The sequence below is a fragment of the Ranitomeya imitator genome, chromosome 8 (genome assembly GCF_032444005.1).
Source record: "Ranitomeya imitator isolate aRanImi1 chromosome 8, aRanImi1.pri, whole genome shotgun sequence".
In the NCBI taxonomy this organism is placed as follows: domain Eukaryota; kingdom Metazoa; phylum Chordata; class Amphibia; order Anura; family Dendrobatidae; genus Ranitomeya; species Ranitomeya imitator.
In genome coordinates, this window is record NC_091289.1 from 202,599,591 (window position 1) to 202,618,004 (window position 18,414).

Here is an 18,414-nt window from a genome sequence, read left to right on the forward strand (position 1 = left end):
GGATTGTAGACCCCTGTAATGAGTGGACACACCGTGATCTAACATGTCACCACACAGCACAGTGATATCTGTAGCCCTATATACCGGCCACGTACTGACTCCAGGATTGTAGACCCCTGTAATGAGTGGACACACCGTGATCTAACATGTCACCACACAGCACAGTGATATCTGTAGCCCTATATACCGGCCACACACTGATTCCAGGATTGTAGACCCCTGTGATGAGGGGACACACCGCGATCTAACATGTCACCACACAGCACAGTGATATCTGTAGCCCTATATACCAGCCACACACTGACTCCAGGATTGTAGACCCCTGTAATGAGTGGACACACCGTGATCTAACATGTCACCACACAGCACAGTGATATCTGTAGCCCTATATACCGGCCACGCACTGACTCCAGGATTGTAGACCCCTGTGATGAGGGGACACACTGCGATCTAACATGTCACCACACAGCACAGTGATATCTGTAGCCCTATATACCGGCCACGCACTGACTCCAGGATTGTAGACCCCTGTGATGAGTGGACACACCACGATCTAACATGTCACCACACAGCACAGTGATATCTGTAGCCCTATATACCGGCCACGCACTGACTCCAGGATTGTAGACCCCTGTGATGAGGGGACACACCGCGATCTAACATGTCACCACACTGCACAGTGATATCTGTAGCCCTATATACCGGCCACACACTGACTCCAGGATTGTAGACCCCTGTGATGAGGGGACACACCGTGATCTAACATGTCACCACACAGCACAGTGATATCTGTAGCCCTATATACCGGCCACACACTGACTCCAGGATTGTAGACCCCTGTGATGAGGGGACACACCGTGATCTAACATGTCACCACACTGCACAGTGATATCTGTAGCCCTATATACCGGCCACACACTGACTCCAGGATTGTAGACCCCTGTGATGAGGGGACACACCGCGATCTAACATGTCACCACACAGCACAGTGATATCTGTAGCCCTATATACCAGCCACACACTGACTCCAGGATTGTAGACCCCTGTAATGAGTGGACACACCGTGATCTAACATGTCACCACACAGCACAGTGATATCTGTAGCCCTATATACCGGCCACGCACTGACTCCAGGATTGTAGACCCCTGTGATGAGGGGACACACTGCGATCTAACATGTCACCACACAGCACAGTGATATCTGTAGCCCTATATACCGGCCACGCACTGACTCCAGGATTGTAGACCCCTGTGATGAGTGGACACACCACGATCTAACATGTCACCACACAGCACAGTGATATCTGTAGCCCTATATACCGGCCACGCACTGACTCCAGGATTGTAGACCCCTGTGATGAGGGGACACACCGCGATCTAACATGTCACCACACAGCACAGTGATATCTGTAGCCCTATATACCGGCCACACACTGACTCCAGGATTGTAGACCCCTGTGATGAGGGGACACACCGTGATCTAACATGTCACCACACAGCACAGTGATATCTGTAGCCCTATATACCGGCCACGCACTGACTCCAGGATTGTAGACCCCTGTGATGAGTGGACACACCGCGATCTAACATGTCACCACACAGCACAGTGATATCTGTAGCCCTATATACCGGCCACGCACTGACTCCAGGATTGTAGACCCCTGTGATGAGTGGACACACCACGATCTAACATGTCACCACACAGCACAGTGATATCTGTAGCCCTATATACCGACCACACACTGACTCCAGGATTGTAGACCCCTGTGATGAGTGGACACACCGCGATCTAACATGTCACCACACAGCACAGTGATATCTGTAGCCCTATATACCGGCCACGCACTGACTCCAGGATTGTAGACCCCTGTGATGAGGGGACACACCACGATCTAACATGTCACCACACAGCACAGTGATATCTGTAGCCCTATATACCGGCCACGTACTGACTCCAGGATTGTAGACCCCGGTGATGAGGGGACACACCGTGATCTAACATGTCACCACACAGCACAGTGATATATGTAGCCCTATATACCGGCCACGCACTGACTCCAGGATTGTAGACCCCTGTGATGAGTGGACACACCGCGATCTAACATGTCACCACACAGCACAGTGATATCTGTAGCCCTATATACCGGCCACGCACTGACTCCAGGATTGTAGACCCCGGTGATGAGGGGACACACCGCGATCTAACATGTCACCACACAGCACAGTGATATCTGTAGCCCTATATACCGGCCACACACTGACTCCAGGATTGTAGACCCCTGTGATGAGGGGACACACCGTGATCTAACATGTCACCACACAGCACAGTGAGGATCTGTAGCCCTATATACCGGCCACACACTGACTCCAGGATTGTAGACCCCTGTGATGAGGGGACACACCGCGATCTAACATTATGTCACATTATTTTCAGGAGTACTGTCATGTCTGTCCAGGCCGATTTCATGGTTGTAAAGCAATGTCTGACTTTCATCTGTTCATCTTCATAGATTTTTTATTTATTATTACTTTTGTCAGATTGAAGTTATTTTTGTGATCATTGGGGGCTTTTCTGTCATTAAACGAGGGGGGGGGGGGACCAACAATTCTGACCTCGTATGTATATATGTCAGAAAGGAGGTGTCCGGGACTTCTGTTCACATGGCCGACTGTGGGGTCCGGGGCTTCTGTTCACATGGCCGACTGTGGGGTCCGGGGCTTCTGTTCACATGGCCAACTGCGGGGTCCGGGGCTTCTGTTCACATGGCCGAATGCGGGGTCCGGGGCTTCTGTTCACATGGCCGACTGCGGGGTCCGGGGCTTCTGTTCACATGGCCGACTGCGGGGTCCGGGGCTTCTGTTCACATGGCCGACTGCGGGGTCCGGGGCTTCTGTTCACATGGCCGAATGCGGGGTCCGGGGCTTCTGTTCACATGGCCGACTGCGGGGTCCGGGGCTTCTGTTCACATGGCCGACTGCGGGGTCCGGGGCTTCTGTTCACATGGCCGACTGTGGGGTCCGGGGCTTCTGTTCACATGGCCGACTGCGGGGTCCCGGACTTCTGATTACATGGCCGACTGCGGGGTCCGGGACTTCTATTCACATGGCCGACTGTGGGGTCCGGGGCTTCTGTTCACATGGCCGACTGCGGGGTCCGGGGCTTCTGATTACATGGCCGACTGTGGGGTCCGGGGCTTCTGTTCACATGGCCGACTGTGGGGTCCGGGGCTTCTGTTCACATGGCCGACTGCGGGGTCCGGGGCTTCTGATTACATGGCCGACTGTGGGGTCCGGGACTTCTGTTCACATGGCCGACTGTGGGGTCCGGGGCTTCTGTTCACATGGCCGACTGTGGGGTCCGGGGCTTCTGTTCACATGGCCGACTGCGGGGTCCGGGACTTCTGATTACATGGCCGACTGCGGGGTCCGGGACTTCTGTTCACATGGCCGACTGTGGGGTCCGGGGCTTCTGTTCACATGGCCGACTGAGGGGTCCGGGGCTTCTGTTCACATGGCCGACTGCGGGGTCCGGGGCTTCTGTTCACATGGCCGACTGAGGGGTCCGGGGCTTCTGTTCACATGGCCGACTGCGGGGTCCGGGGCTTCTGTTCACATGGCCGACTGTGGGGTCCGGGGCTTCTGTTCACATGGCCGACTGAGGGGTCCGGGGCTTCTGTTCACATGGCCGACTGCGGGGTCCGGGGCTTCTGTTCACATGGCCGACTGTGGGGTCCGGGGCTTCTGTTCACATGGCCGACTGTGGGGTCCGGGGCTTCTGTTCACATGGCCGACTGCGGGGTCCGGGGCTTCTATTCACATGGCCGACTGTGGGGTCCGGGGCTTCTGTTCACATGGCCGACTGCGGGGTCCGGGACTTCTGATTACATGGCCGACTGCGGGGTCCGGGGCTTCTGTTCACATGGCCGACTGCGGGGTCCGGGGCTTCTGTTCACATGGCCGACTGCGGGGTCCGGGGCTTCTGTTCACATGGCCGACTGCGGGGTCCGGGGCTTCTGTTCACATGGCCAACTGCGGGGTGTGTGGCTTCTGATTACATGGCCGACTGCGGGGTCCGGGGCTTCTGATTACATGGCCGACTGTGGGGTCCGGGGTTTCTGTTCACATGGCCGACTGCGGGGTCCGGGGCTTCTGTTCACATGGCCGACTGCGGGGTCCGGGGCTTCTGGTCACATGGCCGACTGTGGGGTCCGGGGCTTCTGTGCCGACTGCGGGGTCCGGGGCTTCTGATTACATGGCCGACTGCGGGGTCCGGGGCTTCTGTTCACATGGCCGACTGCGGGGTCCGGGGCTTCTGTGCCGACTGTGGGGTCCGGGGCTTCTGTTCACATGGCCGACTGAGGGGTCCGGGGCTTCTGTTCACATGGCCGACTGCGGGGTCCGGGGCTTCTGTTCACATGGCCGACTGTGGGGTCCGGGGCTTCTGTTCACATGGCCGACTGTGGGGTCCGGGGCTTCTGTTCACATGGCCGACTGCGGGGTCCGGGACTTCTGATTACATGGCCGACTGCGGGGTCCGGGGCTTCTGTTCACATGGCCGACTGCGGGGTCCGGGGCTTCTGTTCACATGGCCGACTGCGGGGTCCGGGGCTTCTGTTCACATGGCCGACTGCGGGGTCCGGGGCTTCTGTTCACATGGCCGACTGCGGGGTGTGTGGCTTCTGATTACATGGCCGACTGCGGGGTCCGGGGCTTCTGATTACATGGCCGACTGTGGGGTCCGGGGTTTCTGTTCACATGGCCGACTGCGGGGTCCGGGGCTTCTGTTCACATGGCCGACTGCGGGGTCCGGGGCTTCTGTTCACATGGCCGACTGTGGGGTCCGGGGCTTCTGTGCCGACTGCGGGGTCCGGGGCTTCTGATTACATGGCCGACTGCGGGGTCCGGGGCTTCTGTTCACATGGCCGACTGAGGGGTCCGGGGCTTCTGTTCACATGGCCGACTGCGGGGTCCGGGGTTTCTGTTCACATGGCCGACTGTGGGGTCCGGGGCTTCTGTTCACATGGCCGACTGAGGGGTCCGGGGCTTCTGTTCACATGGCCGACTGCGGGGTCCGGGGCTTCTGTTCACATGGCCGACTGTGGGGTCCGGGGCTTCTGTTCACATGGCCGACTGTGGGGTCCGGGGGTTCTGTTCACATGGCCGACTGCGGGGTCCGGGGCTTCTATTCACATGGCCGACTGTGGGGTCCGGGGCTTCTGTTCACATGGCCGACTGCGGGGTCCGGGACTTCTGATTACATGGCCGACTGCGGGGTCCGGGGCTTCTGTTCACATGGCCGACTGCGGGGTCCGGGGCTTCTGTTCACATGGCCGACTGCGGGGTCCGGGGCTTCTGTTCACATGGCCGACTGCGGGGTCCGGGGCTTCTGTTCACATGGCCGACTGCGGGGTGTGTGGCTTCTGATCACATGGCCGACTGCGGGGTCCGGGGCTTCTGATTACATGGCCGACTGTGGGGTCCGGGGTTTCTGTTCACATGGCCGACTGCGGGGTCCGGGGCTTCTGTTCACATGGCCGACTGCGGGGTCCGGGGCTTCTGTTCACATGGCCGACTGTGGGGTCCGGGGCTTCTGTGCCGACTGCGGGGTCCGGGGCTTCTGATTACATGGCCGACTGCGGGGTCCGGGGCTTCTGTTCACATGGCCGACTGTGGGGTCCGGGGCTTCTGTGCCGACTGTGGGGTCCGGGGCTTCTGTTCACATGGCCGACTGTGGGGTCCGGGGCTTCTGTTCACATGGCCGACTGTGGGGTCCGGGGCTTCTGTTCACATGGCCGACTGCGGGGTGTGTGGCTTCTGATTACATGGCCGACTGCGGGGTCCGGGGCTTCTGATTACATGGCCGACTGTGGGGTCCGGGGTTTCTGTTCACATGGCCGACTGCGGGGTCCGGGGCTTCTGTTCACATGGCCGACTGCGGGGTCCGGGGCTTCTGTTCACATGGCCGACTGTGGGGTCCGGGGCTTCTGTGCCGACTGCGGGGTCCGGGGCTTCTGATTACATGGCCGACTGCGGGGTCCGGGGCTTCTGTTCACATGGCCGACTGCGGGGTCCGGGGCTTCTGTTCACATGGCCGACTGCGGGGTCCGGGGCTTCTGTTCACATGGCCGACTGCGGGGTGTGTGGCTTCTGATTACATGGCCGACTGCAGGGTCCGGGGCTTCTGTTCACATGGCCGACTGTGGGGTCCGGGGCTTCTGTTCACATGGCCGACTGTGGGGTCCGGGGCTTCTGATTACATGGCCGACTGTGGGGTCCGGGGCTTCTGATTACATGGCCGACTGCGGGGTCCGGGGCTTCTGTTCACATGGCCGACTGCGGGGTCCGGGGCTTCTGTTCACATGGCCGACTGCGGGGTCCGGGGCTTCTGTTCACATGGCCGACTGTGGGGTCCGGGGCTTCTGTTCACATGGCCGACTGCGGGGTCCGGGGCTTCTGTTCACATGGCCGACTGCGGGGTCCGGGGCTTCTGTTCACATGGCCGACTGTGGGGTCCGGGGCTTCTGTTCACATGGCCGACTGCGGGGTCCGGGGCTTCTGTTCACATGGCCGACTGTGGGGTCCGGGGCTTCTGTTCACATGGCCGACTGCGGGGTCCGGGGCTTCTGTTCACATGGCCGACTGCGGGGTCCGGGGCTTCTGTTCACATGGCCGACTGCGAGGTCCGGGGCTTCTGTGCCGACTGCGGGGTCCGGGGCTTCTGTTCACATGGCCGACTGTGGGGTCCGGGGCTTCTGTTCACATGGCCGACTGTGGGGTCCGGGGCTTCTGTTCACATGGCCGACTGCGGGGTCCGGGACTTCTGATTACATGGCCGACTGCGGGGTCCGGGACTTCTGTTCACATGGCCGACTGTGGGGTCCGGGGCTTCTGTTCACATGGCCGACTGAGGGGTCCGGGGCTTCTGTTCACATGGCCGACTGCGGGGTCCGGGGCTTCTGTTCACATGGCCGACTGTGGGGTCCGGGGCTTCTGTTCACATGGCCGACTGCGGGGTCCGGGGCTTCTGTTCACATGGCCGACTGTGGGGTCCGGGGCTTCTGTTCACATGGCCGACTGCGGGGTCCGGGGCTTCTGTTCACATGGCCGACTGTGGGGTCCGGGGCTTCTGTTCACATGGCCGACTGCGGGGTCCGGGGCTTCTGTTCACATGGCCGACTGCGGGGTCCGGGGCTTCTGTTCACATGGCCGACTGCGAGGTCCGGGGCTTCTGTGCCGACTGCGGGGTCCGGGGCTTCTGTTCACATGGCCGACTGTGGGGTCCGGGGCTTCTGTTCACATGGCCGACTGTGGGGTCCGGGGCTTCTGTTCACATGGCCGACTGCGGGGTCCGGGACTTCTGTTCACATGGCCGACTGTGGGGTCCGGGGCTTCTGTTCACATGGCCGACTGAGGGGTCCGGGGCTTCTGTTCACATGGCCGACTGCGGGGTCCGGGGCTTCTGTTCACATGGCCGACTGTGGGGTCCGGGGCTTCTGTTCACATGGCCGACTGTGGGGTCCGGGGCTTCTGTTCACATGGCCGACTGCGGGGTCCGGGACTTCTGATTACATGGCCGACTGCGGGGTCCGGGGCTTCTGTTCACATGGCCGACTGCGGGGTTCGGGGCTTCTGTTCACATGGCCGACTGTGGGGTCCGGGGCTTCTGTGCCGACTGCGGGGTCCGGGGCTTCTGATTACATGGCCGACTGCGGGGTCCGGGGCTTCTGTTCACATGGCCGACTGCGGGGTGTGTGGCTTCTGTTCACATGGCCGACTGCGGGGTCCGGGACTTCTGTTCACATGGCCGACTGTGGGGTCCGGGGCTTCTGTTCACATGGCCGACTGCGGGGTCCGGGGCTTCTGTTCACATGGCCGACTGCGGGGTGTGTGGCTTCTGATTACATGGCCAACTGCGGGGTCCGGGGCTTCTGTTCACATGGCCGACTGCGGGGTCCGGGGCTTCTGATTACATTGGCGACTGCGGGGTCTGGGGCTTCTGTTCACATGGCCGACTGTGGGGTCCGGGGCTTCTGTTCACATGGCCGACTGCGGGGTCCGGGGCTTCTGTTCACATGGCCGACTGTGGGGTCCGGGGCTTCTGTTCACATGGCCGACTGCGGGGTCCGGGGCTTCTGTTCACATGGCCGACTGCGGGGTCCGGGGCTTCTGTTCACATGGCCGACTGCGGGGTCCGGGGCTTCTGTTCACATGGCCGACTGCGAGGTCTAAAGTCCACTTTAAGGGAGGATATTAGCGAAGGGAATGAGGATGTCGAGTCCATATGGGTTGAAATTCATGGAGGGAAAAATGGTAACAAAATTCTCATTGGGGTCTGTTACAAACCCCAAATATAACAGAAAGCATGGAAAGTCTACTTCTAAAGCAGATAGATGAAGCTGCAACCCATAATGAGGTCCTGGTTATGGGGGACTTTAACTACCCGGATATTAACTGGGAAACAGAAACCTGTGAAACCCATAAAGGCAACAGGTTTCTGCTAATAACCAAGAAAAATTATCTTTCACAATTGGTGCAGAATCCAACCAGAGGAGCAGCACTTTTAGACCTAATACTATCTAATAGACCTGACAGAATAACAAATCTGCAGGTGGTCGGGCATTTAGGAAATAGCGACCACAATATTGTACAGTTTCACCTGTCTTTCACTAGGGGGACTTGTCAGGGAGTCACAAAAACACTGAACTTTAGGAAGGCAAAGTTTGAACAGCTTAGAGATGCCCTTAATCTGGTAGACTGGGACAATATCCTCAGAAATAAGAATACAGATAATAAATGGGAAATGTTTAAGAACATCCTAAATAGGCAGTGTAAGCGGTTTATACCTTGTGGGAATAAAAGGACTAGAAATAGGAAAAACCCAATGTGGCTAAACAAAGAAGTAAGACAGGCAATTAACAGTAAAAAGAAAGCATTTGCACTACTAAAGCAGGATGGCACCATTGAAGCTCTAAAAAACTATAGGGAGAAAAATACTTTATCTAAAAAACTAATTAAAGCTGCCAAAAAGGAAACAGAGAAGCACATTGCTAAGGAGAGTAAAACTAATCCCAAACTGTTCTTCAGCTATATCAATAGTAAAAGAATAAAAACTGAAAATGTAGGCCCCTTAAAAAATAGTGAGGAAAGAATGGTTGTAGATGACGAGGAAAAAGCTAACATATTAAACACCTTCTTCTCCACGGTATTCACGGTGGAAAATGAAATGCTAGGTGAAATCCCAAGAAACAATGAAAACCCTATATTACGGGTCACCAATCTAACCCAAGAAGAGGTGCGAAACCGGCTAAATAAGATTAAAATAGATAAATCTCCGGGTCCGGATGGCATACACCCACGAGTACTAAGAGAACTAAGTAATGTAATAGATAAACCATTATTTCTTATTTTTAGGGACTCTATAGCGACAGGGTCTGTTCCGCAGGATTGGCGCATAGCAAATGTGGTGCCAATATTCAAAAAGGGCTCTAAAAGTGAACCTGGAAATTATAGGCCAGTAAGTCTAACCTCTATTGTTGGTAAAATATGTGAAGGGTTTCTGAGGGATGTTATTCTGGATTATCTCAATGAGAATAACTGTTTAACTCCATATCAGCATGGGTTTATGAGAAATCGCTCCTGTCAAACCAATCTAATCAGTTTTTATGAAGAGGTAAGCTATAGGCTGGACCACGGTGAGTCATTGGACGTGGTATATCTCGATTTTTCCAAAGCGTTTGATACCGTGCCGCACAAGAGGTTGGTACACAAAATGAGAATGCTTGGTCTGGGGGAAAATGTGTGTAAATGGGTTAGTAACTGGCTTAGTGATAGAAAGCAGAGGGTGGTTATAAATGGTATAGTCTCTAACTGGGTCGCTGTGACCAGTGGGGTACCGCAGGGGTCAGTATTGGGACCTGTTCTCTTCAACATATTCATTAATGATCTGGTAGAAGGTTTACACAGTAAAATATCGATATTTGCAGATGATACAAAACTATGTAAAGCAGTTAATACAAGAGAAGATAGTATTCTGCTACAGATGGATCTGGATAAGTTGGAAACTTGGGCTGAAAGGTGGCAGATGAGGTTTAACAATGATAAATGTAAGGTTATACACATGGGAAGAGGGAATCAATATCACCATTACACACTGAACGGGAAACCACTGGGTAAATCTGACAGGGAGAAGGACTTGGGGATCCTAGTTAATGATAAACTTACCTGGAGCAGCCAGTGCCAGGCAGCAGCTGCCAAGGCAAACAGGATCATGGGGTGCATTAAAAGAGGTCTGGATACACATGATGAGAGCATTATACTGCCTCTGTACAAATCCCTAGTTAGACCGCACATGGAGTACTGTGTCCAGTTTTGGGCACCGGTGCTCAGGAAGGATATAATGGAACTAGAGAGAGTACAAAGGAGGGCAACAAAATTAATAAAGGGGATGGGAGAACTACAATACCCAGATAGATTAGCGAAATTAGGATTATTTAGTCTAGAAAAAAGACGACTGAGGGGCGATCTAATAACCATGTATAAGTATATAAGGGGACAATACAAATATCTCGCTGAGGATCTGTTTATACCAAGGAAGGTGACGGGCACAAGGGGGCATTCTTTGCGTCTGGAGGAGAGAAGGTTTTTCCACCAACATAGAAGAGGATTCTTTACTGTTAGGGCAGTGAGAATCTGGAATTGCTTGCCTGAGGAGGTGGTGATGGCGAACTCAGTCGAGGGGTTCAAGAGAGGCCTGGATGTCTTCCTGGAGCAGAACAATATTGTATCATACAATTATTAGGTTCTGTAGAAGGACGTAGATCTGGGGATTTATTATGATGGAATATAGGCTGAACTGGATGGACAAATGTCTTTTTTCGGCCTTACTAACTATGTTACTATGTTACTATGAGGTCCGGGGCTTCTGTGCCGACTGCGAGGTCCGGGGCTTCTGTGCCGACTGCGGGGTCCGGGGCTTCTGATTACATTGGCGACTGCGGGGTCTGGGGCTTCTGTTCACATGGCCGACTGTGGGGTCCGGGGCTTCTGTTCACATGGCCGACTGCGGGGTCCGGGGCTTCTGATTACATTGGCGACTGCGGGGTCTGGGGCTTCTGTTCACATGGCCGACTGTGGGGTCCGGGGCTTCTGTTCACATGGCCGACTGTGGGGTCCGGGGCTTCTGTTCACATGGCCGACTGCGGGGTCCGGGGCTTCTGATTACATTGGCGACTGCGGGGTCCGGGGCTTCTGATTACATTGGCGACTGCGGGGTCCGGGGCTTCTGATTACATTGGCGACTGCGGGGTCCGGGGCTTCTGATTACATTGGCGACTGCGGGGTCCGGGGCTTCTGATTACATTGGCGACTGCGGGGTCCGGGGCTTCTGTTCACATTGTGTCTCTACCCTCAGGCGTAGGCTACGGGATGATGGTGGTCTCCACGTACATCGGTATTTATTACAATGTGGTCATCTGCATCGCCTTCTACTACTTCTTCATGTCGATGGCGCGCGTCCTGCCCTGGACCTACTGCAATAACCCCTGGAACACGGACAGCTGCGTCGGAGTCCTGAGTCCCAACAGCAGCTTCAACCTCACCTCCGAGCTGCTGAACCAGAGCGGGAAGAGGACCAGTCCCAGCGAGGAGTACTGGAGGTAGGGTCCGACACACTGTGCCCATCCTTCCCACAGCTGAGGGTTTGTTACCATTGCATCTGGTGCAGACAATGTTCTGGACGCCACACTGATACATTGTAACAAGTGTTGTGCATGTGGTCCTCGGATGGTCTCGTTCCTTCCTTCATGGTGTCTGCTTTCTTTACATGGGACTGCAGAGCCTTCTATTTAGCCATCACACTGTTTGCTCCGCAGCGTCCGGCGAGCGCTGATCGGACATTACACTTCCTCACATTGTTGGGGGTCCTCGCTGCGGAGCAGCCTGGGGGGCAGAGGCTGAATAGCCATTGTGTCCCTGGCGCCTGGCACGGCCCCGGTGATCGAGACCCTCATAACTGAGATAAGTGTGATTGTCCAGCACAGAGCCTTCTGGGAGTTGTAGTACTCCGATTGCTCACAATGCTGGGGGGCATAGTATTGTGAGGTGGGCACCCTGTCCCGATCAGTGCTGCTGGCATCGTGCTGAGCCGCCATCTGTACAGGAAGAGCTGACAATGGCAATGCTTCCTGACGAGACCCCCAGACTGGCAGCCGAAGCACGCAGGAAAAGCCACCATTGTCTGCACCGAGCTACAAACCTAGATCAGATCCCCCGATAACCGTGGAGGGACCCCCAAAACACATACAGACCCCATTAATCTGCCAAAGTCTCCAGCCACATTGTTATTGTACTGGGAAAGCTGGGTGACAACACATGGCCCCTCATCACAGCTCCTGTAAGGGTGGTCACCCATCCCCCACTGCGTTATGTCAGGAAGAGCTGGGTGATACCTGGCCATAATTACATGAGGGTCCGGGAGAATGGCCAGTGATCGCCCCTCGCCCATCATCCCAGCAAAAAACATGGCGCCATATGCAGACCCCCGACTAATGGCTCCTCTCCCCGTGCTGCAGGCGCTACGTGCTCAGGATCTCAGATGACATCGGGAATTTCGGGGACGTGCGGCTGCCGATTCTGGGATGTCTGGGACTGTCCTGGGTCGTCGTCTTCCTCTGCCTCATTAGAGGTGTTAAATCCTCTGGAAAAGTGAGTGACCCAGTACTTCACCGGCCACGTGCACCCCCTCTCCCTGCCCCCGGCCGCGTGCACCCCGTCTCCCTGCCCCCGGCCGCGTGCACCCCGTCTCCCTGCCCCCGGCCGCGTGCACCCCCCTCTCCCTGCCCCCGGCCGCGTGCACCCCGTCTCCCTGCCCCCGGCCGCGTGCACCCCCCTCTCCCTGCCCCCGGCCGCGTGCACCCCCTCTCCCTGCCCCCGGCCGCGTGCACCCCCTCTCCCTGCCCCCGGCCGAGTGCACCCCCTCTCCCTGCCCCCGGCCGCGTGCACCCCCTCTCCCTGCCCCCGGCCGCGTGCACCCCGTCTCCCTGACCCCGGCCGCGTGCACCCCGTCTCCCTGACCCCGGTCGCGTGCACCCCCTCTCCCTGACCCCGGCCGCGTGCACCCCGTCTCCCTGACCCCGGTCGCGTGCACCCCCTCTCCCTGACCCCGGTCGCGTGCACCCCGTCTCCCTGCCCCCGGCCGCGTGCACCCCCTCTCCCTGCCCCCGGCCGCGTGCACCTCTCTCCCTGCCCCCGGCCGCGTGCACCCCGTCTCCCTGACCCCGGCCGCGTGCACCCCGTCTCCCTGACCCCGGTCGCGTGCACCCCCTCTCCCTGACCCCGGTCGCGTGCACCCCGTCTCCCTGACCCCGGCCGCGTGCACCCCCTCTCCCTGACCCCGGTCGCGTGCACCCCGTCTCCCTGACCCCGGCTGCGTGCACCCCCTCTCCCTGCCCCCAGTTGTATGTACCTTTCCCTTCGCCACATGCCTCCCCTTTCCGTTTTTTTCTCCTGCAGGTGGTCTACTTCACAGCCACATTCCCATACGTGGTGCTCACCATCCTCTTTGTCCGTGGCATCACATTGGAAGGGGCCGTGGATGGGATCATGTATTACCTGACCCCGCAGTGGGACAAGATTCTGGACGCTAAGGTGAATATTCTCCCACGGTGTAATCTCCCCCCTACAGTGTAATCTCCCCCCTACAGTGTAATCTGCCCCCCACAGTGTAATCTCCCCCCTACAGTGTAATCTCCCCCCCTACAGTGTAATCTGCCCCCCTACAGTGTAATCTGCCCCCCTACAGTGTAATCTGCCCCCCTACAGTGTAATCTGCCCCCTACAGTGTAATCTGCCCCCACAGTGTAATCTGCCCCCTACAGTGTAATCTGCCCCCCTACAGTGTAATCTGCCCCCCTACAGTGTAATTGCCCCCCACAGTGTAATCTGCCCCCCTACAGTGTAATCTGCCCCCCTACAGTGTAATCTGCCCCCCTACAGTGTAATCTGCCCCCCACAGTGTAATCTGCCCCCCTACAGTGTAATCTGCCCCCTACAGTGTAATCTGCCCCCCTACAGTGTAATCTGCCCCCTTACAGTGTAATCTGCCCCCTACACTGTAATCTGCCCCCTACACTGTAATCTGCCCCCTACACTGTAATCTGCCCCCTACACTGTAATCTGCCCCCTACACTGTAATCTGCCCCCTACAGTGTAATCTGCCCCTACAGTGTAATCTGCCCCTACACTGTAATCTGCCTCCCCATAGTGTAATCTGCCCCCTACACTGTAATCTGCCTCCCCATAGTGTAATATGCCCCCTACAGTGTAATCTGCCCCCTACAGTGTAATCTGCCCCCCTACAGTGTAATCTGCCTCTCCACAGTGTAATCTGCCTCCCTACAGTGTAATCTGCCTCCCCATAGTGTAATCTGCCCCCCACAGTGTAATCTGCCCCCCACAGTGTAATCTGCCCCCCACAGTGTAATCTGCCCCCTACAGTGTAATCTGCCCCCTACAGTGTAATCTGCCCCCCTACAGTGTAATCTGCCTCTCCACAGTGTAATCTGCCTTCCACGTTGTAATCTGACCCTCTAAAGTGTAATCTGCCTCTCCACAGTGTAATCTGCCTCCCACATTGTAATCTGCCCCCCTACAGTGTAATCTGCCCCCCTACAGTGTAATCTGCCTCTCCACAGTGTAATCTGCCCCCCTACAGTATAATCTGCCCCCCTACAGTGTAATCTGCCCCCTACAGTGTAATCTGCCCCCCACAGTGTAATCTGCCTCCCGATAGTGTAATCTGCCTCTCCACAGTGTAATCTGCCTCTCCACAGTGTAATCTGCCCCCCTACAGTGTAATCTGCCTCACCACAGTGTAATCTGCCCCCCTACAGTATAATCTGCCTCACCACAGTGTAATCTGCCCCCCTACAGTGTAATCTGCCTCACCACAGTGTAATCTGCCCCCTACAGTGTAATCTGCCCCCTACAGTGTAATCTGCCCCCCTACAGTGTAATCTGCCCCCCTACAGTGTAATCTCCCCCCCCCATAGTGTAATCTGCCTCCCCATAGTGTAATCTGCCTCCCCATAGTGTAATCTGCCCCCCTACAGTGTAATCTGCCTCCCCATAGTGTAATCTGCCCCCCTACAGTGTAATCTGCCTCCCCATAGTGTAATCTGCCCCCCTACAGTGTAATCTGCCTCCCCATAGTGTAATCTGCCCCCCTACAGTGTAATCTGCCCCCTACAGTGTAATCTGCCTCACCACAGTGTAATCTGCCTCCCCATAGTGTAATCTGCCCCCCTACAGTGTAATCTGCCTCCCCATAGTGTAATCTGCCCCCCTACAGTGTAATCTGCCTCCCCATAGTGTAATCTGCCCCCCTACAGTGTAATCTGCCTCCCCATAGTGTAATCTGCCCCCCTACAGTGTAATCTGCCTCCCCATAGTGTAATCTGCCCCCCTACAGTGTAATCTGCCTCCCCATAGTGTAATCTGCCCCCCTACAGTGTAATCTGCCCCCTACAGTGTAATCTGCCTCCCCATAGTGTAATCTGCCCCCTACAGTGTAATCTGCCTCCCCATAGTGTAATCTGCCCCCTACAGTGTAATCTGCCCCCTACAGTGTAATCTGCCCCCTACAGTGTAATCTGCCCCCAACAGTGTAATCTGCCTCACCACAGTGTAATCTGCCTCCCCATAGTGTAATCTGCCCCCTACAGTGTAATCTGCCCCCTACAATGTAATCTGCCCCCTACAGTGTAATCTGCCTCCCCATAGTGTAATCTGCTCCCCTACAGTGTAATCTGCCCCCCCCATAGTGTAATCTGCCTCACCACAGTGTAATCTGCCTCCCCATAGTGTAATCTGCCCCCTACAGTGTAATCTGCCCCCTACAGTGTAATCTGCCTCACCACAGTGTAATCTGCCCCCTACAGTGTAATCTGCCCCCTACAGTGTAATCTGCCCCCTACAATGTAATCTGCCCCCTACAGTGTAATCTGCCTCCCCATAGTGTAATCTGCCCCCCTACAGTGTAATCTGCCCCCTACAGTGTAATCTGCCCCCTACAGTGTAATCTGCCTCCCCATAGTGTAATCTGCCCCCTACAGTGTAATCTGCCTCCCCACAGTGTAATCTGCCCCCTACAGTGTAATCTGCCCCCTACAGTGTAATCTGCCTCACCACAGTGTAATCTGCCTCCCCATAGTGTAATCTGCCCCCTACAGTGTAATCTGCCCCCTACAGTGTAATCTGCCCCCTACAGTGTAATCTGCCCCCCCATAGTGTAATCTGCCTCACCACAGTGTAATCTGCCTCCCCTACAGTGTAATCTGCCCCCTACAGTGTAATCTGCCCCCTACAGTGTAATCTGCCTCCCCATAGTGTAATCTGCCCCCCTACAGTGTAATCTGCCCCCCCCCCCCATAGTGTAATCTGCCTCACCACAGTGTAATCTGCCTCCCCATAGTGTAATCTGCCCCCCTACAGTGTAATCTGCCCCCTACAGTGTAATCTGCCTCCCCATAGTGTAATCTGCCTCCCCATAGTGTAATCTGCCCCCCTACAGTGTAATCTGCCCCCGCCCCCCTACAGTGTAATCTGCCTCCCCATAGTGTAATCTGCCCCCCTACAGTGTAATCTGCCCCCCCATAGTGTAATCTGCCTCACCACAGTGTAATCTGCCTCCCCATAGTGTAATCTGCCCCCCTACAGTGTAATCTGCCCCCCTACAGTGTAATCTGCCCTCTACAGTGTAATCTGCCTCCCCATAGTGTAATCTGCCCCCCTACAGTGTAATCTGCCCCCCTACAGTGTAATCTGCCCCCCCCCATAGTGTAATCTGCCTCACCACAGTGTAATCTGCCTCCCCATAGTGTAATCTGCCCCCCTACAGTGTAATCTGCCTCCCCATAGTGTAATCTGCCCCCCTACAGTGTAATCTGCCCCCCTACAGTGTAATCTGCCCCCGCCCCCCTACAGTGTAATCTGCCTCCCCATAGTGTAATCTGCCCCCCTACAGTGTAATCTGCCCCCCATAGTGTAATCTGCCTCACCACAGTGTAATCTGCCTCCCCATAGTGTAATCTGCCCCCCTACAGTGTAATCTGCCCCCCTACAGTGTAATCTGCCCCCTACAGTGTAATCTGCCTCCCCATAGTGTAATCTGCCCCCCTACAGTGTAATCTGCCTCCCCATAGTGTAATCTGCCTCCCCATAGTGTAATCTGCCTCCCCATAGTGTAATCTGCCCCCTACAGTGTAATCTGCCCCCTACAGTGTAATCTGCCCCCTACAGTGTAGTCTGCCCCCCTACAGTGTAGTCTGCCTCACCACAGTGTAATCTGCCTCCCCATAGTGTAATCTGCCTCCCCATAGTGTAATCTGCCCCCCTACAGTGTAATCTGCCCCCGCCCCCCTACAGTGTAATCTGCCTCCCCATAGTGTAATCTGCCCCCCTACAGTGTAATCTGCCCCCCCATAGTGTAATCTGCCTCACCACAGTGTAATCTGCCTCCCCATAGTGTAATCTGCCCCCCTACAGTGTAATCTGCCCCCCTACAGTGTAATCTGCCCCCTACAGTGTAATCTGCCTCCCCATAGTGTAATCTGCCCCCCTACAGTGTAATCTGCCCCCCTACAGTGTAATCTGCCCCCCCCATAGTGTAATCTGCCTCACCACAGTGTAATCTGCCTCCCCATAGTGTAATCTGCCCCCCTACAGTGTAATATGCCCCCTACAGTGTAATCTGCCTCCCCATAGTGTAATCTGCCCCCCTACAGTGTAATCTGCCTCCCCATAGTGTAATCTGCCCCCCTACAGTGTAATCTGCCCCCCTACAGTGTAATCTGCCCCCGCCCCCCTACAGTGTAATCTGCCTCCCCATAGTGTAATCTGCCCCCCTACAGTGTAATCTGCCCCCCATAGTGTAATCTGCCTCACCACAGTGTAATCTGCCTCCCCATAGTGTAATCTGCCCCCCTACAGTGTAATCTGCCCCCCTACAGTGTAATCTGCCCCCTACAGTGTAATCTGCCTCCCCATAGTGTAATCTGCCCCCCTACAGTGTAATCTGCCTCCCCATAGTGTAATCTGCCTCCCCATAGTGTAATCTGCCTCCCCATAGTGTAATCTGCCCCCTACAGTGTAATCTGCCCCCTACAGTGTAATCTGCCCCCTACAGTGTAGTCTGCCCCCCTACAGTGTAGTCTGCCTCACCACAGTGTAATCTGCCTCCCCATAGTGTAATCTGCCTCCCCATAGTGTAATCTGCCCCCCTACAGTGTAGTCTGCCCCCCACAGTTTAATCTGCCTCCCCATAGTGTAATCTGCCCCCCTACAGTGTAATCTGCCCCCCTACAGTGTAATCTGCCTCTCCACAGTGTAATCTGCCCCCCCATAGTGTAATCTGCCCCC

The 18,414-nt window shown here is 56.1% G+C and overlaps 1 protein-coding gene across 5 annotated transcripts in view; it reads left to right on the plus strand.

Annotated features, from left to right (window-relative positions):
- Positions 1 to 18,414, plus strand: part of SLC6A9 (solute carrier family 6 member 9) — a 224,919-nt gene that overhangs the window by 171,049 nt on the left and 35,456 nt on the right. For all 5 annotated transcript variants that reach the window (XM_069735854.1, XM_069735853.1, XM_069735852.1 and 2 more), the window contains 3 exons: positions 11,411 to 11,654; positions 12,570 to 12,702; positions 13,510 to 13,644. In XM_069735854.1, coding sequence (XP_069591955.1) covers positions 11,411 to 11,654; positions 12,570 to 12,702; positions 13,510 to 13,644 — 512 coding nt within the window. The remainder of the gene's footprint in view (positions 1 to 11,410; positions 11,655 to 12,569; positions 12,703 to 13,509; positions 13,645 to 18,414) is intronic.